The sequence below is a fragment of the Heterocephalus glaber genome, unplaced genomic scaffold (assembly GCF_053883595.1).
Source record: "Heterocephalus glaber isolate CG9 unplaced genomic scaffold, H.glaber_assembly_v1.0 deba00001687, whole genome shotgun sequence".
Classification (NCBI taxonomy): Eukaryota; Metazoa; Chordata; class Mammalia; order Rodentia; family Bathyergidae; genus Heterocephalus; species Heterocephalus glaber.
Window position 1 is genome coordinate 6,114,187 of NW_028258412.1, and position 27,149 is coordinate 6,141,335.

At 48.0% G+C, this 27,149-nt stretch overlaps 1 protein-coding gene across 9 annotated transcripts in view; it reads right to left on the bottom strand.

Moving 5' to 3' along the window:
- Ascc2 (activating signal cointegrator 1 complex subunit 2) overlaps positions 1-27,149 on the bottom strand; it is a 57,008-nt gene that overhangs the window by 15,101 nt on the left and 14,758 nt on the right. For 3 of the 9 annotated variants that reach the window (XM_087198526.1, XM_087198523.1, XM_087198527.1), the window contains 14 exons: positions 22,318-22,385; positions 21,154-21,264; positions 19,561-19,673; positions 15,227-15,303; positions 14,211-14,325; positions 13,920-13,988; positions 13,628-13,702; positions 12,196-12,388; positions 10,373-10,599; positions 9,128-9,247; positions 2,612-2,705; positions 2,400-2,521; positions 1,419-1,518; positions 97-176 (listed from right to left, as the gene is read on the bottom strand). In XM_087198526.1, coding sequence (XP_087054652.1) covers positions 97-176; positions 1,419-1,518; positions 2,400-2,521; positions 2,612-2,705; positions 9,128-9,247; positions 10,373-10,599; positions 12,196-12,388; positions 13,628-13,702; positions 13,920-13,988; positions 14,211-14,325; positions 15,227-15,303; positions 19,561-19,673; positions 21,154-21,264; positions 22,318-22,385 — 1,564 coding nt within the window. The remainder of the gene's footprint in view (positions 1-96; positions 177-1,418; positions 1,519-2,399; positions 2,522-2,611; positions 2,706-9,127; positions 9,248-10,372; positions 10,600-12,195; positions 12,389-13,627; positions 13,703-13,919; positions 13,989-14,210; positions 14,326-15,226; positions 15,304-19,560; positions 19,674-21,153; positions 21,265-22,317; positions 22,386-27,149) is intronic. The other 6 variants (XM_013071995.3, XM_004843420.4, XM_004843419.4 and 3 more) reach the window with 5 other exon arrangements.

Sequence of the window (27,149 nt, forward strand, 5' to 3'; positions counted from 1 at the left end):
GTTGTGAGAGCCACATTAATACACAAGAAGAAATTTGGGTTTATGTGTGGGTTCCTCGGTGGCCCTCCCACCAGAGTTAGCCCCTTGAATGCTTACCCCTTCCTGGCAAGGAAGGCCATGCGCCTAGCTTCTGCCCTCTCCCTCAATACTGCAGGGTCCTGCACAAAATGGTCAGGCTGTGGAGGGAAGAGGAGACAAAATTACATGAGCTGTCCCATTTCCCTCAGCTATGGTGGGACCATGCTTGAATCAATCTTGTTGATGCTCCTGTGCTAGGCATGGGGGAGCTGTGGCAGGCAGGGGGAGTCCAGGAATGCAGCTGACTTATTATAATCTAAGACTCCCATTAGGAAGAGGAGGCAGCTGAAGAGCCAAGGCTTCCTGGACAGGCTGTTGGAGTGAATGGACCATAATTGGAGTGTGACAATGACAAATACAACAGCAAATGGGAACAAGGAAGAGGAGGGCAGGATGGCCCACACAAGGCCAAGTGAGCCCTTCTTCCTCTCATTGGCTTATCCTGGGAGGTGGAGGCCAGGCCTCACTCTGATGCCACCAGCAGGGTACAATGGGAGCACTTGTCCTTGAGGACAGCTTTCTATGCACAACTGCAGGAAGCCTGGACCAGCGCAGGAAAAACGATGACCTAAGGGTCATAAGTGTGCTTTGGTGGCCAGTGGTAAAAAACAAAACAAAACAAAACAAAGCAAAAAACCAAGATTAGTAGTATGTGAAAATAGGCAGATTTTGTATAAAAATTTGGGCTGCTCCTTGGGCTGGAAGGGAAATCTGTGAAACTCCGGGATCCTCCTCATCCAGGGCACGCTCCCCACCACTAAGGGCAGTTCCCAGCAGGAGCCTCCTCAGTCACTCTGGTGACCTGGCCCTGGAAACACCTGATCTGTCTACCTGGTGGGAAGGCACAAGGGCTCCAGGGTTCCAGGCTGGTACCCCACTGACCTGAGCAATACTGCTTTGATCTGTTTTATGTTAAGATTCTAGTTAATATTTCAGTTGAATAAAAAGTTTAGCTGCTAAAAAACCAGAATTTTTAAACCCATAGGTACAGATGAACTCCAAGGCCCCTGGACTCTTAACTTCTCTTTGATTTTAAGAATTGTCACTCTGGGCACGGCAACTGACAGCTTCCCTCTCAGCCCCAGGCTCCTAGGCCTAATGAACCTGGCAACTCAGAGGCCCAGCCTCTAATCTGTCCCCTGGGCCCTCACCAGGCAATTAAGGTTAAGCCAGTAGCAATCCAGGCAGACAGCCTGGGCTCCAAGGGACCTCCCTTCCCCAGCAATGCTGCTGGGGATGCCTCAGGGCCAGATGCAGGGAGGGAATGGGGATCAAAGCTTTAGAACTGCACGCTTTTCTTCATCTGCCACCCCCTCCCCTGCCACCTGCCAAGGAGGTACCTTGGGGCCCTCGTCTTCAGCCTCCTCCTCCTCTTCATCCTCCTCCTCCTGCCCTTCTGCGGGCACTTTGGTTCTCAGCACCTGGGGGATGGTGAAGGGCCTGCAGGTTTGGAGAGAAAGTAAGATCAAAGACTAGGTTAAAGCTGGAGAGAGAGCCTCAGGAACAAGAAATCTGGTGTAGAGAGCGGGCCGCCATGAAAAGAGCAGGCTCAGGAGGCTGGGAATACCACAGGGCTTTTCTCCAGGCTCTGGATTCTATTCAGGGACCAGGGTCTGATTGGTGTCAAGGAGGACAAGGAAAAGGCTAAGCTGGGACTCTTCAGTCTTCCCTTTAGTCAGGGCAACTCTGCTTTGATCTGTTTTGGGGAATCCCCATAAGATTCCACTGGGAGGACTGGGGATTTAGCTCAGTGGTTCCGCCGCCTGCCTTGCAAGAGCAAGGTCCCAAGTTCGATCCCTGGCACCAGAAAAAAAAAAAAGATTCCACTGGGAAAAATGTTCTGCACATAAGAAGAAAAGTGCAGTCCCGGTGTGGTGACGTGCGCCTGTAATCCCAGTACTTGGGAGTCTGAGGCAGGAAGATCATGGCAAGTTCAAGGCCAGCCTGGGCTCCATAGTGAGTTGAAGGCCAGCTTGATAGCACATAGCAAGACCCTGTCTCAAACAAATTAGAAGAGGAGGAGAAGGAGGGGGAGGGGGAGGGGGAGGGGGAAGGGGGAGGGAGAGGGGGAGGAGGAGGAAGAGGAAAAATGCAAAACTATTTCATGAGACCAAATAAATGCGGCCATACTCAGAATGGACTGAGGTGGAGAAGCACTGGACTAGGAGTCAGAAGGCCTGGGCATGGGCCCTGGTTCTGTCCTGACTTGCCCATGTGATCAAGCCTGGCTTCCCATCTGGACACACAGGTGATGAGAGTGCCCCCCCCCCCCAGGCCTGAGAGCTGCTCTGCTCTTGGAATGCCATTGCCCACTGCCTCACCTGCGGCTGATGAGCTCATCATCTGAATCTGCATCATTGGCGCCCACCTGGTTGCCATCGTAAGTGTCATCATACTCATCCTCATAGTTTTCACCATGGTAGTCACCTTGCTGGAGTGGCACCTGCAATTGTGGAAGGAAGCATGGGTCAGAGGAGTTCAGGGACCAGTCGGGTCTCCCATGCCCAGCAGAGGCCCAGCTTGGTCAGCCTACCTCCTCCACCACCACACTGTACTGCTCATAGCGCTGCCGCTGTGCTGCCACTGCACGCTTGTCATTTAGCAGGCTCCGAGTGTTCCCTTCCTTCCTGGGGACATCAGAGAGGAAGGAAACCATCAGGTCTGGATGGCCATGGGTGCATAAGATTCAGAGAGACACCAGGCTTACTCTGCCACACCTGGAACTGGCTATACTGAGATAAGGGATATCAAGCACTGGTGAGGGGTGGGTGGTGGGGTTCTTGCCACTGTTATGGCCCTGCAATAGAGCATCCCAGGAGCCACTGTCAAAGTAACACACACCTCTCTCTCTCTCTTTTGGTTTTCTGAGACAGGTCTTGCTCCGTAGTTTAGGCTGGCCTCAAACTCATGGCTATCCTCCTGCCTCAGCCTCCCAAGTGTTGGGAATACATGTGTGTGCCACCACACCTGGCCAACATCTCTCTCTTCTGACCAAGAAATTCCCCTCCAGGGCACTGACTCTAGGGACTCTCGATCCCCATGTACATGGACAAGTCTGGTCAGAGGTTTTCTTTTCAGTATTGTTGGTAACAGTAAAAATGGAAAGCGACTAATGTTCACCATGAGTGAAACAGCCACATGAACTGTGCCGTGTCTGTACTACAGACTGTTGTGCGCAGTTCTCAAGAACAACACTGATCTATTTGTGCTCACAGAGGAAAGAATTCTATTCTGCAGGAGAAAAGAAAGCTACAGAAAAACAGAATGACCCTGAAAGCAAAGCCACCCACTTCTGTTTCTGTGGGCTCTTAGCTTTAGATGTAAATGCAAAGAAGGCCCAGTGTGTCATTAAATGACAATGATTACCTTAAGAGGGGTTTGGGGCTGTTTCAATCTTTGGTTTTCTGTTTTGTTTCATTTTTGTTTTTTGGAGTGGTGCTGGAACTCTGGGCCTCAAGCACCAATCTTTAAAATAAAACAAAAAGTAAGCAAGGCCACTCGTGGAGCTATCCCAACCTCTGGGGTGTGGAGCAAGGAGGAGCCCTGACCTCTTCCTTTCACCACAGTAACTTTCTAGCTACCTGTTCCACAGTCTCACTTCCACATAAGAATTCACTGGAAGAAAAATCCTGGAAGTGCAACTCCCGTCACAGTACAGGTAAGGACACTCGAGTGCAGTGGAGGGGAAAGGGACACTGTTGGGATCACTGTGACCCATAGCATAGCCTTGGCAGGGACTCAGGCAGGTATCTTGACCATGCCTTTGTCAACCTGTAGAAAAACTTGGCTTCCCAGCCACTCACATAAGTTTGCGGAATGTAATTTCTAACCCTGCAGGGGAAAATCAATATGAGATGCCAGGCAAGAAAATCCAGCTTAGCTGTGAAATTGGGACTCTGGAATGTATCAAGGGGAGGGAAAAAAAAAGAGACACAGGCTATACACAGCTTCCATAAAAATCTTCTATTAACTGGCTTTTGTTACAGGGAGGGGCAGGCATCTGAGTGTGTCAGGGTGTCTGCCTGAGAGCCTGCAGTAGGTCAGGACTGCAGTCCCCAGCATGGCTTTGCCTTCCTGCAAGTATTTTTTTGTGGTGCTGGGGATTGAACCCAGGGCCTGTGCACTGCGTTACATCCCCAGCCTCTTCCCACCTCACCACTTGTTTTTTAATTTTGAGATTTAGTCTTGCTAAGTCGCTAAGATGCCCAGGCTGGACTCAAACTTGAGATCCTCCTGCCTTAGCACCTCCCAGAGTGCTGGGATTACAGGCATGTGCCACCATGCCCGGGCAACAGTCTTTAAAAAGGGCCTATTACTTGCCATGCAGGGCTGTAAGGCTGAGGCGTGGCGGGGGGGTGGATTCAGAAAGGATTTAGGTATGGACCTGCCTTCGTGAACTCAGTGCAGTGTGGTGACAGATGGCCACATAACAAGCAACATGGATCATGCTGAATGGCAACATACCTGCTCTGAAAACAGAGACAGGAGAAAGGGACTGCTGCTCCAGAGTCCAGCAGGGATCTGGAGGAAGGGGTAATGAAGCTCTGTGATAGGAAGGCTATTTGACTGGACCAGGAGGAAAGGATGACATGTTTGGACCAGGGAGAAATCTTGGTCCACAGGAATCTTTCACAGCCACAAGGTAGGGGGGCTTGTGATGGTGGCCTTAACCCTTTGCCATGCTGGAAAAGAGATGGAGAAGTAAAAGAGGTCTAAGCTTGTCCAGGTGGTTGGTGCCACTGGTAGGAACATACTCCGCATTCAGCCATGTTTGTGGAGTGCTGGGCAGGTGCCAGGATCTGGCTGGGCCTGGGACTGAGGATGAAGGTGAGGTCACCATCCTTCTGCCACCCTGCAGCTCCTGGTCCATCCTGTCCCTGGTTCGGGCAATGGGGGTAATTCTTGTGTGTTGGGGGGGTCTGGGTGACTCGGCTCCCTGGCAGGCCAGGCAGAGAAGCTAGATAACCTCCACCAGCCCAGCTGGTCCTCAGGAGAAGGCACAGGGACAGCAGAGCCTGGTGCCTTGGCAGCCCATATAGGGAGGTGTGGCTTTGGCCCCATGACCTTATTTGAAGTGAAGAAGGGCAAGAAAAATTCCAGCAAAACCAGCTGGTAAAAGGTCTGTTTAAGGGCCAGAACTTCACTCTAGGCTAGAAAGGTAGGCAACAGTGGCTTCAGGGACTGCTGTTGAAACAAGATGCTTCCTCAGCCTCCTATATGAGGGCAGCAAGTCCAAGGACATGCAGGCTTCCCTGAAACCTGGTCACTATTCCTCTCATCTCTTCCACCCTGTTCTTCAAGGCCCATCTCAAACTGGTCCTTACAGGCCCACAAGGCAATAAACTCCACACAGTCAGGAGTCAGGAGACCTAGAGAGGCAGATCAACTTGTCAAGCTCATATAGCTTCTAACAGCAGAGCTTCAGGTCTCTGGCTCAGGTTTGCTTTATCACTGCCAGAACTGTGTAACCACAGGCAAGTCCTCTGTCCTCACTAAATCTCAGGTCCTTCTCCAGCACCTACCTGATGTGAGAATGAAGTAAGATAACATATAAAGAAGATCTGGCACCTTCTGGGCTCAACACAATGAGTTCTGTTTCTTTCATTGCAGGACTTGTCAGAGGCTTTAACGTGCTAACATGTACTATGATTCTCCAGGAGGCAGACATATTTTTGGCCACAGAACCTTTTTTTTTTTTTTTTTTGGAGACAGGGTCTCACTGTGTGGTCCAGGCTGCCCTCAAACTCGTGGTAAATCTCCTGCCTCAGCCTACAGAGTGCTGGGATTATAGGCATGCACCACCACGCCCAGCCACAGAACCTTTTTTGAGGGGGAACATTTGTTATCTTCTAGGGCACTGTGGAACAGTTCAAAGGAGTGGGGGACCCCACCTTATGGACACAGCTTCCTTCACTGGCTGCAATATATCTGTGGCACAGATGGTTTGCATCTACCCAACACCCCCTCCACCTCAGCCATCCTACCCACAGACACTCATTTTGTTCAAGTCTTTGCACCTCTGCCTTTCATATTAGGAAGCCTCATGTCCTACTCTATGACTCAACTATCCTGGATAACAGGGGAATCTGGAAACTTCTGGCCTGGTTTCCTAGTATCTAAGAGAGACAAGGATATCTAAACTGGACTTCCTCTTGGCATTGTCATTTCCAGAAGCCAAAGCTGACACAGCAGTTATGCCCCTGCACCCTCAAGAGAACCAGCCTGATCACAAAGCCAAGGCCAGCAAAGACAGAAAAGAGGCAGCTTGGACCATGGCACTGCACCACGGGCTAGTCATGCCCCTCCCCATGCAGCTCATTGCTACACAAGGGACCACCAGTGTTGGGAGCAATGTTACATAATTCTAGGGAAAATTCATTTGAGTAGGCCTAGTTCTCCGGCCTACAGCCCAGCTATAACATTCCAGACATAATTGCATTTTGGCCTCGGGTCACAACTGAGACCTCAGTGATCCTGTGATGCTGTAATGCTCCAGGACAAGACCACACCTGTGGAGATGCCAGGGAGGAACCAAATCTTCATCTGCACAGTTCCTCATTGTTTTTAGATTTCCACTGCCCCCCAGCCTTTTGTTACACCTTGTTTATCCCACTGTGAAGTACTGAACTCTGCATTTCACTTGTTACATCTGTTTCCCCATGTACTGAATAAAAGGTGCTGCAAGCTAGGGGGCTTTTGTCTTTGCTGCCCAGAGCAGCACTGATCAGACCCAAAGCTCGGCTTCTTCTCATTTGTCGACCTTTCCTGTAATTCGCTGTGTGCTGCCGTGGCTCGCAGAGAATAGGACTTACTGCAGAGGTTCTGGTAACGTCCCCTTCCCCTGTTCCCTACACACCAGATCGCCTTACTACTTAAGCCATGGAGTGCATCCTATTGGACTCTGGGGCATACACATAATGTGACCTACTTTATAGGACTGAATTTCTAGTGTGCTCCTTGAGAAAAAGAAGGGCCTGAGACTCTCTACACTGCCCTGATTAGGACACCTGTCCCTGCTGAACTTCTGGTGCACCCTACCCTGGCACCTTTGCTCTGCTGCTTCTTGTTTAATAGTATGTCTTTCCCACGGTCTCTGCCCTTTGAGGACAAGGCTGGGGCACCTGGCTCACCTTGTTTTCCTGGTGTCTAGCATAGGATCTGGTGCTTGTAAATCACTTAATAAATATTTGCTGATGAATAAATAAATAACGAACACATGAATGGAGGCTTTGCCTCTTTGTAATCCCCACCCCTGGGTTAAGCCAGCACAGCGGGTTCAGTAAACACTGGCCATCCAGGTTCTGCCAAGCAGCCTGGAACACTTCAGCCCTTCCAATGACCCTGACAGCTGGGGCCAGCCTCTTGGCAAATACTTGTGGGTGACCTATGTCTTGGGTAGGGGGTGATAGGTCCTTACATTACTATGGCCCTGGGCAAAGCCTGGGATGAAGGTCAGGTGAAAAGCCATGCCCAGAGATACCTCAGCTCTATGGGAGACCTACTGAATTAGGCTCCCTAAATTAGAACATGAGCCAGCCTTCTACTAGCCTGGGGGACCCCCTGGGTGCCCCTCTCCCACAGAAGGAACTACAGAGGGCCATGGTGGCCTGGTATAGCGGCCACTGACACAGAATAACAGCTCTGGCCTGGCATCTTGAGGATGTCGCAATGTACATGACTAAGCGGTTTGCAAGTGCTTCCTGCTCAGCCAGCCAGATAGATTTAGATCTGGCCTGCACTCGCTCCTCAAACTCTCAGCCAGCCAAGCTTCTAACAAGCCAAGGAAGGGGAAATAGCTTGCACTTCCACACTATGGCTCCTACCAGAACAGGGCTGGCCTCCTCCCTCTCTGAACCTCCCCATTCACATCATTATGACTGGGGACAGGGCAGGTTGTGCTTGTCCAGGGGTTCTCAGATTTCTGGGTTCAATGAATCAACACCATTTCAGAACTTTGGGAGACCAGCAGTGTTGCTAATGTCTTATTTTGCCATTCCTGATTTGGCTGTCAAATGCTCTACCATTACTGCTGCCTCTCAGTCTCCCTGGTGGGTCATCATTCCACAGCTTTTCAAAACAAAATGTGTCAGGGGCTGGGGATTTAGCTCAGTGGTTCTGGCGCCTGCCTTGCAAGTGCAAGGTCCCGAGATCCCTGGTACCAAAACAAAACAAAACAAAAAACACCAAAAACCCCAAAATGTGTCAGTTCATAGAACCTCACCACACTTAACGATGGCCTTGGGGGCACTGTCCCTGTTGTTCACTCTGCTCAAAGCTTTACCTTTTCTCCTTTGCAGAACTGGCCCCTTTGTAACCTTCAGCTCTCAGTCCCACATCATCTTCTCAGAGAAGCCCTCCCTCCTTCCTGGGTTGGAGCCTCAACAAAGGTACAGGAGTCTGCACACCTCCATCCTAGTACTTGTTCCATCTGCCATGTGACACTGCTTGTTTGATGAGCTGATTAATGCAAACTCCAGGTGGGCACAGGGCGTGTCTATTTCACTCCCCACTCCAGTTCCAGAACCTAATTAATCCAGGGCCTAGAATGCTTAAGCACCAGGCAAATATTTGTTGAACAAATAAGTAAGTCATGAATGGACTTTTTGATGCCCCCAAATAAGGAGAAAAACTAAAAGAGAAAGGGCCTAAAATGGGATGTGATGTTCACCTTTGGAAAAGTTTACTTAGTGGAAATCTTTACTTTTCTCATTTTGTTGTAGCCTAGGGAAAATCAAGTCAAAGAGTGGCTTCTGGGAAGCAGTGGCCAAGTCTACTAGCCACAGAATTGATGGTCAACACATCAAATAGATAATAAGGGCACAAGGGGACAGATTTGGCCCCTCTGGCCTTTTGTGATTGACAAAAAGGATTCACTAACAACTTCCTTGCACAGAGTCACAGCCTGAAGCACAATCATTAAGGAATCTGCCCGCCTCCCTGGAAGTGCACAATGAGCCAGTTCTGTACAGATGGTGACCTTGGTTTCTCTCATTGTCCCTGTGCACTTCCGGAGCTGGGGTGAGTGGAACCCCATGCCCACTGCACTCACCTCCTGCCCTTGTGTATCCGACTTAGGTCCACAGAATCCCTGCTGAACACATCAAATTCATCATTCTGGAAGATGTTGTGACGAGATGTCAGTAGGGGCGTGGGGTCTGGCTTTGCCTGTCTGGGGGTACAGAAATCAGTTTAGGGATGCTGCCAGCTGATGCCTACCTCCTGTGCCTCACTCTCTCCTCACATATACTTTTTTTTTGGGACACAAGATCTTGCTAAATTGCCCAGGCTGGCCTTGCACTCATGATCCTTCTGTCTCAGCCTCTCGAGTGCTGGGATTACAGGTGTGCACCACCACTCTTGGCTCCCCCTGCTGTGTTCTATTCATCAGAATCTTCACTCTGCTTCAATGCTCACAACTAGGACACAGTCTGAAAATCTTTTAGTCTGAAGACAAGGCCCTGCCTGAGTGTGCAGCCATACCACAAAGGAAGTTCCCCCATGCACACTGGCTTTATTTTATTTTATTTTTTTTGGTACCAGGGATCAAACTCAGGACCTTGCACTTTTGAGGCAGGCGCTGGAACCACTGAGATAAATCCCCAGCCCTCTTTCTGTTTTTAAAAAGCTCCATCCTTCATTTAATCCTCAATAGCCCTATGAGACAGGGGGTCACAGGTCAGTCTCTTCTGGGATTTTTTTGATGCTGGGATGGATCCAGGGCCTTGAACATGCTAAGCACATGCTCTACCACATCCTCGGCCTCACATAACCTCCTTGTGCCTTAGTGCTGAGGAACTTGTCCAAAGGCACAGAGATCACTTCACTCATTCATTTGGTAAATATCATTTGTTCATGGAAGAAACATCTACTTGTGCCACCTCTCATGGTGTCCCTTGAGGTGCTGAGGGCAGCAGTGGGCCAGACTCAGAAAGGGTAGGTACAAAGGACGGGAAGCTTTGGATGTCCCCCCTCAGAAATATACTGGGAAGGTGGTAAGGATGGAACAGGTCAAAAACTTAGGAACTCTGAAGAGCTCAGCAACTTTGGTCACATCTGTCTCTAATCAGTCTTCCCATGAAGTACCACAGAGACTATAAGCTGTACACTGAGAACATCCTGGGGGCCCCAGGTTTTGTTTCCCTGAAGAAGGCATTATTTAAACAGTACACTGCTGTGGTGAAGAGAGAGCAAACTGAGCCCTGGGCTATGTGGGAAGGAAGAGAGGGAGGCAGAGAGAGGGCCTCCTGCCCGGGGGCAGACTGGGTCCCAGCCTCCACCCACCAGTCTGTCCCACCTGGCTAGGCTTCGGTCCAGCTGGCTGAGGGCAGGTGCCAGCCGCTCCTCCAGGATGTTATTGATCACCTGCTCTGGGTCGTAGTGGTAATGCTCCAGGCAGGCCAGGATGAAGCCCTCCCCAAGGTCCGGCAGCAGGTCCTTCACTTGGGAGATGAGTGAGTCCAGTTCAACACTGCCCATGGTGGGGCCCAGGGAGGCGGCTGCTCCCATGCACTGCAGTGAGAGCTAGAGTGAAGAAGGGGAAGGCTGAGCCCAAGGGTGATAGAGCTATAGCCTCAAACAGCACTGGATTTGCCATCATGGGATTTACTTCGATTCCTTCCCCTGCCTCTCCTAACTGTAGGACCTTAGCCAAGTAACTCAAGTCTCTTTGAGCCTGCATTCCCTTCTCTGTGAAAAAGGGGCCTTGATGCTTTGCTATTTCTGGATGTGTGACTTTGGGCAGGGTGCTTCCCTCTCTGAGCCTGTTTCTTTTTTTTTTTTTTTTTTTAGTACTGAATCGAACTTGGGTCCTTGCGCTTGCACAGCAGTCAGCGAAACCAGAGCTAAATCCCCGGCCACTGAGCCTGTTTCTTCATAAAATGGGCCTACTACCATCTACCCATGGGGTTGTTTTAAATGATTTAAAGGTATGATTCACATAAACGAGTACTGGTATAGACTAGGTACTCTATAAATGGTCATGGTCTACTAATCAAGGCCCTTTACCAAGTCTAACAAGTTGACTGACATTGCTAGGGAACAGCAAACACCGGGCTGGATGGTGTGGATGTGTTCCCCTTTAATTATATTCTTTTCAGCAAGGGGGATTCATTTTATATACTGCCCACTGAGGCATAATTTTCTTATACTTTTAAGAAAATTGACAGATCAAAACAATAATAAAGGGCTGGGTCTATAGCTCAGTGGTATAGTGCTTGCCTTAGCATGTACAAGGCCCTGGGTTCCATTCCCAGAACCACAGAATAATCATAACAACAACAACAATAAATGATTCAGATAAGAAGCCAAATGGGGAAGGGTGTGGAAGGGTGGAGGGGCTGTCTTTTTTCAAGGCCTGGGGAGAATCATGGGATCCAGGGTCTCACAGGAAGAACAGAGTACTTCTTAATGGGGAATCATGGGTCAGCCAGGCCCAGTGCTCCAGGCAGAGGCTCTGGAAATCCCAACAACCTCACAGAAGTGGGCACGGTATCTATCCTCACTTTGCAGACGAGGGACTAAGGCTGGGGGTGATGTGCCCAAGGCTGAATAGCTGGTGAGTGGCAAAACAGGCTATATCCCTGAGCAGCCTCCCCCAGTTTGTGGGGTCTCCATCCCTACATCACGCTGCTTCCCAACACTCAGGGAAGAGTCGTACGATCAGCAACCATGCACTTGGCTAGTTCTGGAAAGGCCTGGAGGGAAAGCACTAGATCCGAGGCTTCCAAACTTGTTCAGTGGAGCCGTGTTGGTCTTATGGAGGGGCTTCCAAGGAGGCAAAGTGGTGAGGTTTCCAGGGTTGGAACCAAAGGAGCCCCACTTTTCACCTGCACAGGGTAGTGCTCAGGAGGAATTTCATATGCAAAAAGCTTCACCTCTTCATTTCATAGAGGAAAAATAGGCTTAGACAGCTTAAGCAACTTGATCTGTCCTAATACCTGATTAAGCATGGCCTCAACTTAGGAACTAAAGGCAGCACAAACTGACCAGTGACTTGAGGTTGTCTATTATAAAGAAACCTTTTCCCTGATTGCAGAAACAAGAAAAGGAGGTCTGGCACTGCCCTGATGGTACAGAGCGGGTAGGGGATGCAGGGGAAGGAACTCCCTGGACACACACCTCTTCTTCCTCTGAGTTCTGCAGTTGTGATGGCATTTGACTGGATAGCTTTGGTGTCACTGTGACCCCATTAGAATCTCTATTAGGATCCTTGGCCACTGATGGGTCTTTAGTATCCATGGCTTTCCGTCTGTCCATTCCTTCCCATGCACTTTCCACTGCCTGGAGGATGTAGGCAGTGCGTGTCTCATCCCTGTGAGGCTGTGTTAAGTAAGGGCTCTTTCTCAGGTCCCACAGCCTTCTCTGCCTTCCCAGCTCTGAGGCAACTTGATTTCTCACTCTCTCCCCAACATCTGACCAGTAGGAGTCATGGGAACCTGGACTAGTAGGGCAGCAGGCCGGACCACGGCCACATGGTCCTTGCAACACAGTACCTGTCATTCAACATGAAGCAGATCTGGGCAAAGACAGGGCTGGAGTCCCCCATCAGTGTCTTGGGATATGGTGTTTGGATGAGCCAGCACTTCCTCTTCTGCACTGACTGCTAGGAGGAGGGCCTGACAGGGCCACTGCCACTGGGCTTCCTGTCCATCTAGGCAAGGACCTTTTGCAGAGGGGGTGCCCTGAGGCAGGACTAAGCAACCAAAAGAGCTCACAGTCCTACTCCCTCTCTAGCACTCTGGACACTGCCAAGCTAGAAATCTGAGAGTTGCCTCCAATTTCTTCATTCCACTTCTAGTCCAAATCAGATGCTAGCAACAGCCTCCTCTCTGCCCTCCCTGAACTTCCTGTGGTCCAAGGCCATTGTATACTGCTCCCTGTGCTGAACAGAGCTTTTCTATAGTATACACCTGCCCATGTTACCTCCTGCTTCACAGCTGTCCACAGTTCCCAGCACTTGCAGAACACAGTCCAAACTTCTCAGTGAGGGTCATCACTTCAAGGCCCTGCATACAGCAGGCAGCTCACCAGTCACACCTCCTCCAGTAAGGACCACCCCCAGCCACGCCCTGCATTCTGTATATGACAGTTGGTGGACTCCTCCAAGGAGCCAGCTCTATCTTCTGACCCCTGGGAACATTCTTGTCCTCATCCAAGCTCTTGGCTTGGCGATCTGTTCTTTCTGTTCCCAGCTAGGATAGCACTTCTGTCTCCTTGAGCTCCGCTAGGTGAGGTGCTGTCTGAATTCCTCTTGTGTGACTCTCTGTCTGTTTACTTGTCCTCTCCCCTCTTGCAGTAAGATCTGTGAGTATGGCCCAAGTCCAACTTGGTCACACAGGCCCAGAAACTTATGCAACACCTAGAGAGAGCAAGACTATACTGTCCCTACTCTGGACATCAAAGCAGTCATCTCCTCTAGAAAAAAGGGGGGCTGGGATGTTGGCCGGCTCTAAGGACTACTGGCTAACTCTCTGCTCCTGTTTGTCCCAGCAGGTCACACCTGCCCTAGTCAGGCCAGGCCACGTGCCAGTGGGCTGTGGTAGAAGGATACAAGACTGATGAGGCCTGTTGCAGCAAGCTGATATCTTCAGCCACAGGGAAGAGTGCATCATAGTCACGGAGGAACCTGCAGGACAGACAGGAGACAAGAGGGACAGGGATGGAGCCACAGGGACACTGTTCTGTTGCAGGCCACTCCTTGTATCTGCTCCACAACCACAAGTGCCAGGACCTTGCAGCAGTGGTGAGCACATGGCAGAGGCTCCAGTATATAAGGTCCCATGGGGATGGGTGGAAAGGCCACAGGCCTGTCCCACTGCTGGTCCCAGCTCAGCCATACTCACCTCTTCTCTTGTAGCAAGGAGCTGAAGATCTGAAGGAACTCCTCGATGAAGCCCTGAACATTGTCACAGCTGGAAAAGGACACCAGGGAAGATGAGCCCACATAATGCAAGATGATCCACAAGTCCCTTTCATGCCTGCCTTGCATCCTGCAAGGCTCTGGCTAGTTGGAGGCAACAGGCATTTTTCCATTTCCCATCTCTACTTGGCAAATTCCAGAGCAGGGGGAGGAGGCCAAGATGGAGTGATGGGAGTGCTCTTGCTGGGCTGGGAGAGAGCTCCTAGGGACGCACCTGCTTTCTAGGATGGGAAGGAGGCAGATCTGGTTCACGATGATGTGAAAAACCTCCATTAGCTTCTTTTTGGAATGGGAGAGCCTCTGCCACAGGTCAGCCAATAGCCTTTGCAACCAGAGGGAAAAGATAAATAGATATAGAAGACAAAAAGGCACTAGAGGAGCTCTTCTCAGATGTGGTACACTCCTCCCCACAGCTGTGAGTTTCACAGGTCACTATTGGAAATAGCTGACAAAAGGTGGCTGGGTGGCCAGCAGGCTCCAGGGCCCACTTCTCAGTTCAACAGTGGGTCAGGAACAGTGCAACTGGTTACCAACAGCTTGGAGCAACAGCTGAGAGAGTGCTTAAATGCAGGAGCCAACTATCCCATTAACTGTTGGTATTTAGGGTCACTGGGTTAATAGACTTAATTGCTAAGCAGGACTGTGAGACCAATCTCCCTGTTCATTTAAGTCTCTACTTGTTGAAATCTTTATCCTGCAGTCCTCACACAATTCCTTAGAGTACTTTTAAAAAATCTTGTTGGGTGGGATGGCACAAGCCTGTGATTCCAGCACTCTAGGAGGCTGCGGAAGGAGGTCTGTAAATTCAAGCCCAGCCTGGGCAACTTAAGAGACTTAGTGAGACCCTATCTCAAAAATAAGGGGGGAGGGCCTGGGGGGGAATAGCTGGGAATATAGCTCAGTGTGAAGGCCCTAAGTTTTATCCCCAGTATCACAAAAGAAAAACGAACCTTAAATGCTGAGGGTGTAGCACTTGGTAGAGCACCTGCCTAGCTTGCCTAGAGCCCTGGATTTGATTGCCCCCAAAAAACAAAAACAAAAAAAACTCTCTTTGGAATTAAAAAAAAGGAAAAAAGTGCTGGAGCCAGCAGCCTCCTAGGTAGGGATGAATGAGCCAAAAGCTGCCTAGTCCTTGGTCCTATTCCTTTGGGAATGCTGCAGTCAGGGATGGGAAGGGCTATGATCAGGTCTCCCTTTCCCATACAACATTCTTAGTTCTGTCCCCGCCTCACTTGCTGTCTTCAAGCCTCCTCTTCTTAATTGCAGACTCCATTTCCGGAATTGCCACTTCATAAAAGGAAGCTAGTCTGTGAAGGCACACATGGGTAAAAAGCTAGATTAATTCATAAATACCACATTTCCTTAAAAAACCAAAGTTATCCTCAAGAGACTGGGAAGGGTCACCTGTTGTTTTCACAATTATTTTTTTCCTAGCACTACCCTGGTCTGGAGCTTCCCCAAGCCCACCCCATACTGACCCACTGTGGTTCCACCAGCAGCCTCATGGGAAGTGACTGTACCTATGTCCCTCATTCAGATGGGATATTCTAACAGAGCAACCAGAGGGCTCCTTAAGGCTTGAGAAACAGACACAAGATTATCCTTTTTACTTGGTCAAAAACAGCTATTTCTATATGTACAGAAATATTTATAAATAACCTTTCCTACTTTAGTTATGAGACACAAAGAGAAAGCTTTAGTTTTGGTGTGAATTAGAATCTTTAAAAATTGTTTTAACATGAAAATGTCAACACAATATATCTTTGTTCAGAACAGGCTAAATGTGCTCATGATTTAAATATATCCTATTGCCTACACTGGTTCTATGAATTAAGCCAGTTAGTATGGTTTCTATAACTTATAAAGCTAAAAAATTATATATATATATAAAATTTAAGCTACACACACACACACACACACACACACACAGAGACAGACGGGGGAGGGGGGGTCCGGCGCTGGATGTGGTGGTGCATGCCGTAATCCCAGCTACTTGGGAGGCTAAAGAAGGAGCAGCCAAAGTTCCTGGCAATACAGCAAGGCCCTGTAGGGGGTTGTGGGGAGAACGGACAGGAATGTTCCAGACAAAGAAAGGTTACAATAGCAGGAAGGGCACTCAAGGCAGGTGAAGTAAAGTGTGCAAAGGCTCAGAGTATGTCTGGGGAGAGCCAGGGAGTGCAGCATAACCTGAGGCACCACAGGAAAAGGAGTCAGTAATAATAAGAGACAACTCTAGTCTCTTGTGAAAGTCAGATTGGGAGGAACTATGAAGTGCTCACTGGGTGTAGGGTCTTTATTCCGTGGGCAACAGAAGCTACTCGGGGCTTTTATCCAAAGGAGCCACAGAGATCCTGCTGGGATGAAAAAAGACAGGGAGGAGAATACAGGGAAGAAGGAAGACCACTTTGTCCACTTAGCACCGCCAGCATCTTCCTTATGCACTAAGAAAGGAGACTACAGGCACAGGCATCCCCAGGCCAGTGTAAAGGGTCTGCCAGCATACTGCCTGGCAATGACAGATGCTGGCCCATTCTTAGTGGCCACTGGTTGTCATTTTTGCCAGGCATTTCTCCCCACCATTCGCAACAGCTCCCGGGTGCCTACCCAACTCCGTCTACCCATCCATCCATTCTGTCATTTACTCACTCATTCAACAAAACATTTATCGAGTGCTGACATGTGCCAGAGACGGCAGCTGGTACTCTGACCCCTCCTTGGTCTTTTCAGATTGTAAAAATCATTAGGATGGATCAGCTTCCAGGACAGAGATTGTTATTATCAAGTGCTGATCAGCATTCTCTCTAGAAGGAGCTGGGAAAAAGAAAAAGGAAGGAGTTGGGATGGCCCTGTAGCTGTCCACTGTGGAAAAAAGGGATCTTGTTTCATGATAAAAGGGGTATGAAGTTGGTAGGAAATTTGGAAAATACAGAAAAGTAGGAAATTAAAATCACAAGAGAGGGGCCGGGGATTTAGCTCAGTGGTTTCGCCACCTGCTGCGCAAACACAAGGACCCGAGTTCGATCCCCAGTACAAAAAAAAAAAAATCACAAGAGATCAGACTAGCCTTAGAATTTTATATCTTTTGTTCCTGTTTATCATAAGTAATTTCTCATGTTAAACATCTCCCTGAATAAGGAAGATCTTTGGAGTTAGGGGTGTTAGTTTCAGAAGAATGGACTTCTCTGCATGGGATAGTGGAGGCGGGGATGAGGCCGTATCCATCTCAGAATGAGGACGAAGAAAGGAAAACACTTGGAAAGTGACTGCCCTTGACTCAAACACAGCCCTGGCTTATCCAGCCTGTTCCGCTGTGCTGGAATCCAGGAACAAACGGCAAATGCAGTGACTTCAGTTCCTGACAGCTCTCTGGAAGGAGTTATAGTCACCCAGACAGCTTTTCATTCACTCCTCTCACAATTACCTTCCTCCTCCTTCCTCTCACATCTATTCAATATATACAGATAAGCCTTTTTCTTTCCTTTAATTTTATGAGTGAATGCTACATGAATGCTATATTTTATGAATGCCTGCCACATTTGGTTCAAAACTCAAAAAGTATAAAATACACAGTGAAAAGATTCCCTTCCCTCCAGGTCTGTTCTACTGGCATTAGTGGTTTTTTTCCCCCTAGAGATATGCATTACATATGCATATTTGAGCATATGTACATTGATATACTCTCCCACACTTCCTTTTTTCCCCTCTATTCTGAGGATTGAACCCAGGGCTGCAGCATGCTAGGAAAGGGCTCTATCACTGTACTATACCTCTAGCCCTTTTCTTGCTTTTTAAAAACTGATTGCCGTCACATTATGAGTATTATGTATGTTGTTTGCCTTTTGCTTTTCCACTTAATGGTGGTACAATGGCAATGTTTTAAGCATCCTTTGTGTTGGGCATGGCTAGGTAGAATTTCATTGTGCATATGGGATACCAGACACCATAGATGGACATTCAAGCTTTTTAATGTTTTTGTTTTTGTTTTTTTTAGTTGTTTGCTATTATAAAAACATGCTGTGAAGCCAGGAGTAGTGGTACACACCTGTAATTCCAGCTCTGGGAGGCAGAGGCAGGAGGACCACAAGTTTGAGCCCAGCCTGAGCAATTTAACAACTTAGTAAGACACTGTCTCAAAATAAAAAAGGGCTAGGGATGTAGCTCAGTGCGAAGGCTCTGGGTTCAATTCCTAGTACTGAAAAAACAAAACAAAACAAAAACCATGCTGCACAGAATAACTTTGCACACATATCATTTTACACCTTTGCAAATATATGTGAGAAATAATTCTTAGAAGTAGAATTGAAGGGACAGATGGTCTGTGCATCTTTAATTCTCACAGATCTTGCCAAATCACCCTGCATAGAGGTTGTTCCAATTTACCCTCCCTTCAGCAATGTATCCTGGCAACAACTGAACCTGCCTGGGCCAAAGTGCCTTCTCTGTCCCCTTCTGGTGCCATGCCTAGGACAGCCTGCCTCTTTTGGCTTAGTTATCTTCTCCTGCAATAAGATTGATGCAGTTCAGAAAGCAGCCAAAGGGAGGACAAGTGTTTGCAGAGCACTTGCTACAAATTCTGCACTTAGGCTGCAGTTCTGGCTTTGGGAAGCTTAAGATGTTTGGAGGAAGAATTATACCACAGAAAAGAGGCAGCGGCATTTTCAATTGTTAGGGCTGCCTATTCTACGTGCAGTGCATCTGGTTCTGGGAAGGAAGAATTCCGTGGGTGAGCATGACCAGGAAGCACATGGAGTGGGGATTAGAATGTCGCAGGAGGAGAGGGAGGTGCGGGAGGAGAATGAGGAAGAGAATGAGGAAAAGTAGAGCTGTGGCAGTGTTAGCCTGAGGGAAAGTAAGAGGACAGTGAAGGGCTGTGTGCCTCAGCTGGGGAGTCTGAATTTGAGCCAGAAAGGCATGGGTACGAGGTGGCAGAGGTGAGAGCAAGGCTGGCTACGCCATGCAAGTATGGATTTGCCTGAGAGAACTAAGGTAGGGAGGGAGCTGGTGGTAGTTGTTTTCTTTCTTCTATTATTAATATATTTGAAAATGATTCTATGTATGTACTTTTTTTTGAGACAAAGTCTTGTTATATTGCCCAGGCTGGTTTGAAATTCCTGGGCTCAAGCGATCCTCCTACCTCAGCCTCCTAAACAGCACTGCAGGTGTGTGCCACACCTGGCTACCTGTTCAATCTTAAAGATTTCTGTAAAGGTGAGCCCCCCCCCCCCCATGAAGGGGCACCTCTTGTTTCTTTGAGTGTATTCTCTCCTGTGCTAGATCACTTCATATTGACTGCCACTCCCTATGCCTGCCCATGACAGGGGCTTTGAAACAAAGCAGAATCGAAATTGTTCTCTTCTTGTTACACTCCGCCCCATTCTGTTCTTAGCCAAAACCAGAAGTGCTTCTAAAATGCAGGCTGCTCACAAGCAGGAACCTTATCTGTCTTCCTCTCTGCAGCACTCCCAGGCTGGAAGGATTGGCACATTCAAAGGACCTAGTAAATACATGTTGAATGAGTACATGGACCGGAGTCTCTACTTCAACAGCCAGAACTCCCGCTGTACCTGTAACAGAAGTCGTGTTTCTGGAAGGTTGGGCAAGCCAAAGGGAAGATATCCAGAAAAGCCCAGAGCGTAGTGCAGGTATCACAAAGGTAGAGAATAACGTCCTTTAGCTCCTGTTGCCAAGAGAAAAAAAATACTGCGTTATTCTCCCCTGCCCCACAGACAGCTCTGTAGAGTCTGAAACAGTTGTCAAAATTAAGGTCCCCAACCAGGTGTGATGCCACATGTCTATAATCTCAGCACCTCAGGCAGGAGGATCGCCAAAAGTTCAAGGCCAGCCTGGCCTATATAGTGAGTGCAAGGCCAACCTGAACTGCATAGTGAGATCCTGTCTCAAAAAACAAACAAAAAAGTCAGGGTCCCCAACAGGCAGGCCATTACTTGGAGAGAAAAAAAGAAGGGAGGCCCTATGACATAGCCTGCCTGGTCCATCTCCAGGAGCTCAATCTGGGTGAGCCACCCAAAGGCCCTGCTAATGCAACTTCAATGGGCTCACAGTCAGTGACTGCCAAGGTCACTTCTAGTTCAAAGATAACATAGTCTTTCTTCCACACAGAAAAAAAACCAAGCATTGAATTGGAACTCAAACCCTCTGGTCCCACAGAGAGAAGGTACATCCCAGTGAGGATCAGTGAGGACAAGAATATCAAGCCTGCACTTTCCTCTGTGCGTGTGCGTGTGTGTGTGTGTGTGTGTGTGTGTGTGTTTTGAGGCAGGGTCTCACTATGTAGTTCAGGTTGGTCTTGAGCTCACTCTGTAGTGGAGACTAGCCTCGAACTCACAGCAATCCACTTGCCTCACCCTGAGTGCTGGAATTACAGGTGTGCGCCACCACATCCAGCTTTTTCCTCTCATTTTGAAGAGTGTATTTAGGACATGGGGTGCTTGCTCATCTGGTTGCTGAGTCTCACAATAATTCTGAGGTATAGGCTAAAAACAGCTGTTAGGATCTACACTTTACAGATAAGGAAACTGAGCTTAAAGGGGTAAAATGATCTGCTCCCACAGCACCTGAAACACTTGTCTGATGGCTCTTTTCCCAGCAGAGCACAAGCTCCAGAGGACAGCTCTCAGCTACCTTGTTCCTGCTCTCTCCAGTGCTTAGCATAGTGCCTGACACACATCCAAGCTCCTTAAATGTCTGCCTTCTGACTGTCAGCCGCTGATGGTAAGTGACACGAGAGCAGGTGCCATGTCTGTTTTGCTACTGCTTCACCCCCAGGGCCCACTAGCACATGCTGGAGGCCCTTCCACATAAACTCACTGAATGAAAGAATGGCTCAAGGAGTAATGCACAAAGGAGCTTGCTGAGCTGAACTAAGTAAGGCCTAAGCCCTGTCTCTGATTCCTAGTGCCATATTCTTTTTAGTACTCCACAAATGAAGGTTCCCTATGGAAATAAAAGCCTATTGAAAATACTCTTAACCCACATGATGGGAAGAAATAGCTGCTGAGTCAGAGAAAGGAGCTATGAACAGGGCCAGAAGCCACCACCGGGACTTTTGTCATGGCAATATTCCCATCCTCGGAGCAGCAAGTGCTTTTTCTGGAAGGATCTAGCTGGAAAGAGACTTGGGTGGAGGGTGATCTCACCAGGAGAGGCATGTCACTGGGGGTCAACCGGCCCCTCTCCTCGAGCTTCTGGGGTGTACTGCTGGTTCCGTCCCCTTGCAAACCACAGTGCTGGAGGATATTGCTGAAGACCTGTGAAAGGCAAGAAGGAACTCTCTCACATCCGGAAGAGCCAGTGGCTAGGACTCCTACCCCAGGACAGGTGATCCTAAAACTACCAGCTGAGAAAATTAATGACCTTCTCAGAGAGCAGGGTCAGAGTAGGAACTCTGTAAGATGGGGAAGGTGGAAGGACCCTTCTTATGGAATTGAGTAGAGGATGAAAATACAACATGTGGGGTTGGGGATATAGCTCAGTGGTGTTGAGCTTGCCTTCATGAGTGAACCCCTGGCTTCCATCCCCAGCATTGCAAAACAAAACAAAAATTCCACAACATGTATGTAAAGCCCCAAGAATCCTGCAAATATGATCTGACTAGATAGGCTGGGGAAATGTATGGTAATGAACATCTGAGATATATCTTCACTAACATATAACAGATAGCTACTTATGAGAGCAATATTTTAATAAAAGACAACAGTGGGGGAAAAACAAAGCCCATGGTAAAATCAGGTAAGTATTGAAATGACAGTGCCGTCTTTGGGCTGGCATGTAACTATTTCAAAAGTTACTAAGAACAGTGGGTATCTCTTGGTGGTGGGATTATGGGGGAATAGCAATTTTTTTTTTTTTTTGTACTGGGGATTGAACTCGGGTCCATTGCACTTTCGAGACAGGCAGCGGAACCACTGAGCTAAATCCCCAGCCCCAGAATAGCAATATTCTCCTTCCTGTTTTTTAATATTTTCCACAGTGAACATTATTCTTTCGTGAAGTGATTTTGTGAAACTTAAAGCTCTTGATAAACACAGGTCACTTGGAGCGATGTCCTTAGAGGCATATGACTCTGTGTGACTGTCAGGCAGCCCTTAGATTTCAGTCCTGTTTAAGAGGACAAAAGGGCAAATTCAAAGGGGCGTGGTCAGAGACAAGACCAAGAGAGTCTGAGAAGATGGTCTACAGTAAGAGGTAGGGAATAAACATTTCTCCCCAGCTCTTCCAAAAAAGCCAAAGAACACCACCAAGTGGGGAAGGGGTCTGCCTCCCCAGCTCACCCTCCCCTGGGCAGGGCCAAGAGCTGGTACCTGAAGGATGGTGGGCATGGTTTCATCCAGGTCATTATAGTAACTTGGTTGCTGGATAAAGATATTTCCTACAAAGAGAGACAGAGAGACAGAGAGACGGGGGTCGGGGGGAGAAAGTAGGGAGAGGTGGAAAGATTACATTAGAAACAGTTGCCTGCACATTCTGTGATCTTTCTTTCTCCTAAGCATCTCTGCAGTTAGGACCTTTGGCAAGTCCTGGCCTTGGGCCTTGCTGGCACTGAGATTTGGCCCAGCCTAGAAACTTCCCCCAGATTGGGGAGGGACTTTCCTCAGTACAATTTAACCTTTTAAGTACTTCTGTCTACTGAATTACATAAAAGACTTGCCCTGGTCAAACCGGCTTGCCCTGATGTCCTCAGGGAGTGACCAAACTTAGGCACCATGTCTCAAGTGTGACAGCACTGGCTTTAGAAGTGGGAGTTAGACATCCAGGAAAATTAGGAAATATGATCTCTTTGTTCATGAAACCTGGATGCAACAATGCCAGGGCATGCCTCCAAAGATGTAAGGAGCCTCCAGGGAAAAATTTCTTTAAAAATCCTCTCACTTCTGAATATGCTACCACTTCATTCTACTCCAAGTGAAAGGGATCTAGAGATGGGTTCAGCACACATGTGTGGTCGTTCCTATAAGATGGAGCTCTTGGGGCAACCCATTTTCTGGTCCCCCTTCTGACTCTCTTTAGACAGAAGCTTTCTTTCTCTCAATAAATTTTTCCTACTCTTAACCTCCGTTGTTCCTAGAATTCATTCTTCAATTTTATTTTATTATTTTTTTGGTACCGGGGATCGAACTCATTCTTCGATTTTAGAGAACACGAATTTTGGATATCTAGCAGGTTTGGGAGTTACATCTCTTCCCTATATCATTTTGGAGGTCTTCCACCAAGATTACTGGTCAAGATTACATGTTGGAAACTCAAAGCTATAGGCCTACCCAAGATGACAATGCCTGGGGCCTATGGAGGGCCTTTAGATAGACCCTCTGTACAATAACTCTGACTGCTGATCATAACCATGATCCTCTTCAGCTGGAAGTAGCCAGAACAGTCTTCGCCCTTTGTCCCCTCACAGGAGTTAGGGGTACTTCTTCAGAGGGGGAATATCGTAGATAGGTAAGTTAATTAGATATCTTATAGGCAGTTAGACAAGGCCAGAGCAGGAAGAGCCATCATGGAGGACAAACAAGACACATTCACTGAAACTACCACACTCACATAGCATGAATAGCAGTGATTGATATTCTAAATAGGTATCAATCACCTGGGTGCGAGACCAAGATCTTCCAAGAAAGATCCCTGGCCCACCTCTTACTACGGAAAATCCTTGCTCATTCCTTGTATGCTTGCCATGTGACTTATTTCCCCATTGGATCCTCATTTAGTCAATATTACTTAAGCGACCATACTTGTCATAACCTTATTGGGTTGTTCATAGTTTTGTCCACCTTGTGATTTGTCACTGGATCAATATTACCTAAGCGACTGGGCTTGCAATCTCACTAGTTGACTATAGTTTTGTCCTACCTTGAACCAGCCTCATCTTGTGGTTTTGTCCCATAAAGCACCTTTGAGAAGTTGGGTGAGTGGGCAACCCACTTTGTGGTCCCCCTTCTGTCTCTCTTAGACAGAAGCTTGCTTTCCGTCTGTCTGTCTGTCTTTCTTTCTTTTAGAGGCTTTCTTTCTCTCAAAGTTTTCCTACTTAAAAAAAAAAGAGCTCTTCTCTGAGTGTTTACTCTTCCAACTGATGCTGCTGTACGTGTGTAGGTTGGAGCATATGGTAACTGGAGCAGAAACAGAGTGTTCTGGTCCCTAAATGGTGAGGGAGGGAAGAAGGCAGGAAAGTCACAACTGGGCATGAGATGATGACAGATGCTAGCGCCCTTAAGAGACCAGGGTTCTTCATCTCATCATAATCCTTGCATCTATCTAAGGCTAGTAGTAGGTTGAATTCTAGGTGTCCTGTGTCTCTGGGGAGGTCCCTGGGCATGGTCTCTTTACTGACAACCCTGGTCCCATCCTAGAGCATCTAAAGTAAGAAAGTCACTAGTTACTGTACTTTCTGTCAACTTTCCTGAACACCACTTCACCCCTTGATTTCAGAGAGTTCAGTTGGACTATCCTGGGGTTGCTCAGGACCTCCCACTCCAGATTCATGGTGGTACTGCAACCTGTAAAGGTGAATCCTGACCATATGCTCCCAACTCCTCTTCTGGATAGGTCAGGAATGTCTGAGCTCTCCCCCTACCAACCTCTGCTCTTCTTCATAAAGTCCTATCCTGATCTTCAAAGTTAGGTCTGAACTCCTGACCAGAGCACAAAAGGCCCTGTGAGATCTGGCCCCTGCAGGCATCCTGGGCCACCTTTTCCCCACTCCCTGTGTTGTAGTCCTCCCTTGCACCACCATCCTCACCCTTAGACAACAAACTCTGTCTCCTCCTGCTGCCTGAAATGATCTCCCTCCCAGAGCTAGTTCTACCATAAGGCCCGTGTCACATCTTCCGGGCAGAGTGTCTCCTCCCACAACCCCTGGGGTCACAATGTATTCCCCCCTCTCCTGCCAGTGTTAAAGCCTGTAACAATGCTGTTTTTCAAGCATCAAGATAGCTCAGACTCACAATCTACCCTTGGAGTCTTCTGCGTCCCTTTCCTCTCCCTTATCTGATTCCAATGACAGTGAAGATCTCTCTAGCTTCTGATCTCTTAAAGAAATAATAAAAAGGTAAGGGACAGTAATAGCATCCTTTGAACTGCCTGTTCTCAAATGAAAGCAGTTCAGAAACCCATGGTGAGTAAGAGATCCTGCCAAACATATCAGTGCAGTCCAGGAAAGGCCCATGACCCAATTTACTCTGGTTTTGCAAAGCAGCTCCGAGAGAGGCTAACTGAAAGGCTCTGTTTTAAAAACTACACTCGCTGATTCACAATATCGGCCTTGAAGGCTTTGAAAAAAGGGAAGGGTAAGGACTGGGCTTGTGCTCACAGGACAATTAACCAGTTCCCTTTTTCTCTCCTATCAATCCTCTTGCAAGTGATTGCTTTGCCCAAGAATTTCTGTTTTACTGAAAGTGGAGACAGCCCCTTGTGCCTTGGGGTTAAGGATTGAAAAGAAAGCTGCTATGTGCAAGAGGGAGGTAAGGAGGAAGGGAGTGAGAGGGAGAGAGGGAGTGAGACAGAGATAGTGAAACAGACTGACTGACTACAGGCCCTTTCTCTGCATCTGCCACTCTAAACACACACATGCACACATGTGCGCCTGCACACACACACACACACACACACACACACACACACACACACAATGAAGGGTTCTGGATGTCCGGGCCTAACCCGTGTTCTGTTAGCCACCCTCTAGAAGCCAAAGAAGGGCTCTCCTTAATAAGTCACTTTAGGATTCTCAACCTGGGAACCTGAGAACACTTTTAAAACACCTTTAAATCTATGAAACCATCTTTCATCAGATTCTCAAAGGAGCTAGTGACCTAAGAGATTAGGAACCAGGGCAGCCAGCGGGCAGAGCTGCTCAATCCACCATCACCATGCAATCTCCTGTAGGATGCTCAGAGCTACCTCACACCTGGCACATCCAACAGAGACCTCATGCCTACTCACAATCATACCTCCCACCTCCTGAAGGCCCTTTTTCTGCAATTCACATCAGTTTTCTCCAGAACTATTAAGATGTCTCTTTCCAGTTGGCCTCATGGAGCCCTACTTTGTCTCCCAGATGTCCCTTTCTGTTCTAGTAGCCAACCAGGCTCTCACCTTCACACCCACCTGGATGCTCCCACATCCTCTGTAGCTTCCTGTCTCTACCCTTCCCACCTGCATGCTGCTAGACTAATCTGTCACCAGATGGCTCCTTGCCCTGCTCTAGGCTCCATGACCTCATGACAGTAAGAGTGCACACTTTCTGAGTACTAGTGCCATGCCAGGCTCTGTGCTGAGCATGCTATTCACACTACCTTCTATTTAGTCTCCAATGCACCTTTTATGGAAGGTATGTCATAAGTCTTCCCATTCTCCAGATGAAAAAACTGAGGCTTAGAGCGGTTCACTGACTTGGTTAAGTTGACACAGTCAGGAATAGAGCTGAGTTGTGAATTGGGCCGTTCACTTCTAGAGCCAGCAGTCTTAGCCACTGAGCAATGTCACTCCCCAAGTGCTGAGGCCTGGCATGGAGCCCTTCCTGATGTGGCTTCAGCTTCCTCCTCTCCACCTCCTGCTGCTGCCTTCCTGGAATGCTCCACTCTAACTAAACTGGCCAAGTAATTGTTTTCCTAACTAATCATACCTTCTGTTGCTCACTCACCCCATCCTCTCAGTCTACAGTAAAATTATTAAGAGTCTTCCCCTGGGAAAATTTTACAATAAAAGGATTAAATGGTGATCAGGCTATAATTAGATTTGAATTAGAAAACAGACTGTTCCAATGAAAAAGGCTAGATGCAAAATGTATACATTATGATCTAATATGGTTTTACAAAAAATATACAAAGATGCTGAACATGGTAGTGCATGCTTATAATCCCAGCACTTGGGAGGCTGGGACAGGAGAATCATGAGTTCAAAGCCAGCCGGGGGTATAAGGCAAGTTCAAGGCCAGCCTGAGCTAAATAAATAGAGTGAGACTCTTGTCTCAAAAAAACCCCCAAAACCAAAAATGACTGGAAGGAACCAATAACCAAATAGTTGTCTCTCTGCAGGAATCTGATAATTGTTTTCCTGCTTCTTTATAGTTTACTGCCTTTCAAATCTTTTAAGAGAAGAAAGGACGAAAGGAAGGGGACTATCACACAGGATAACTCAGCTT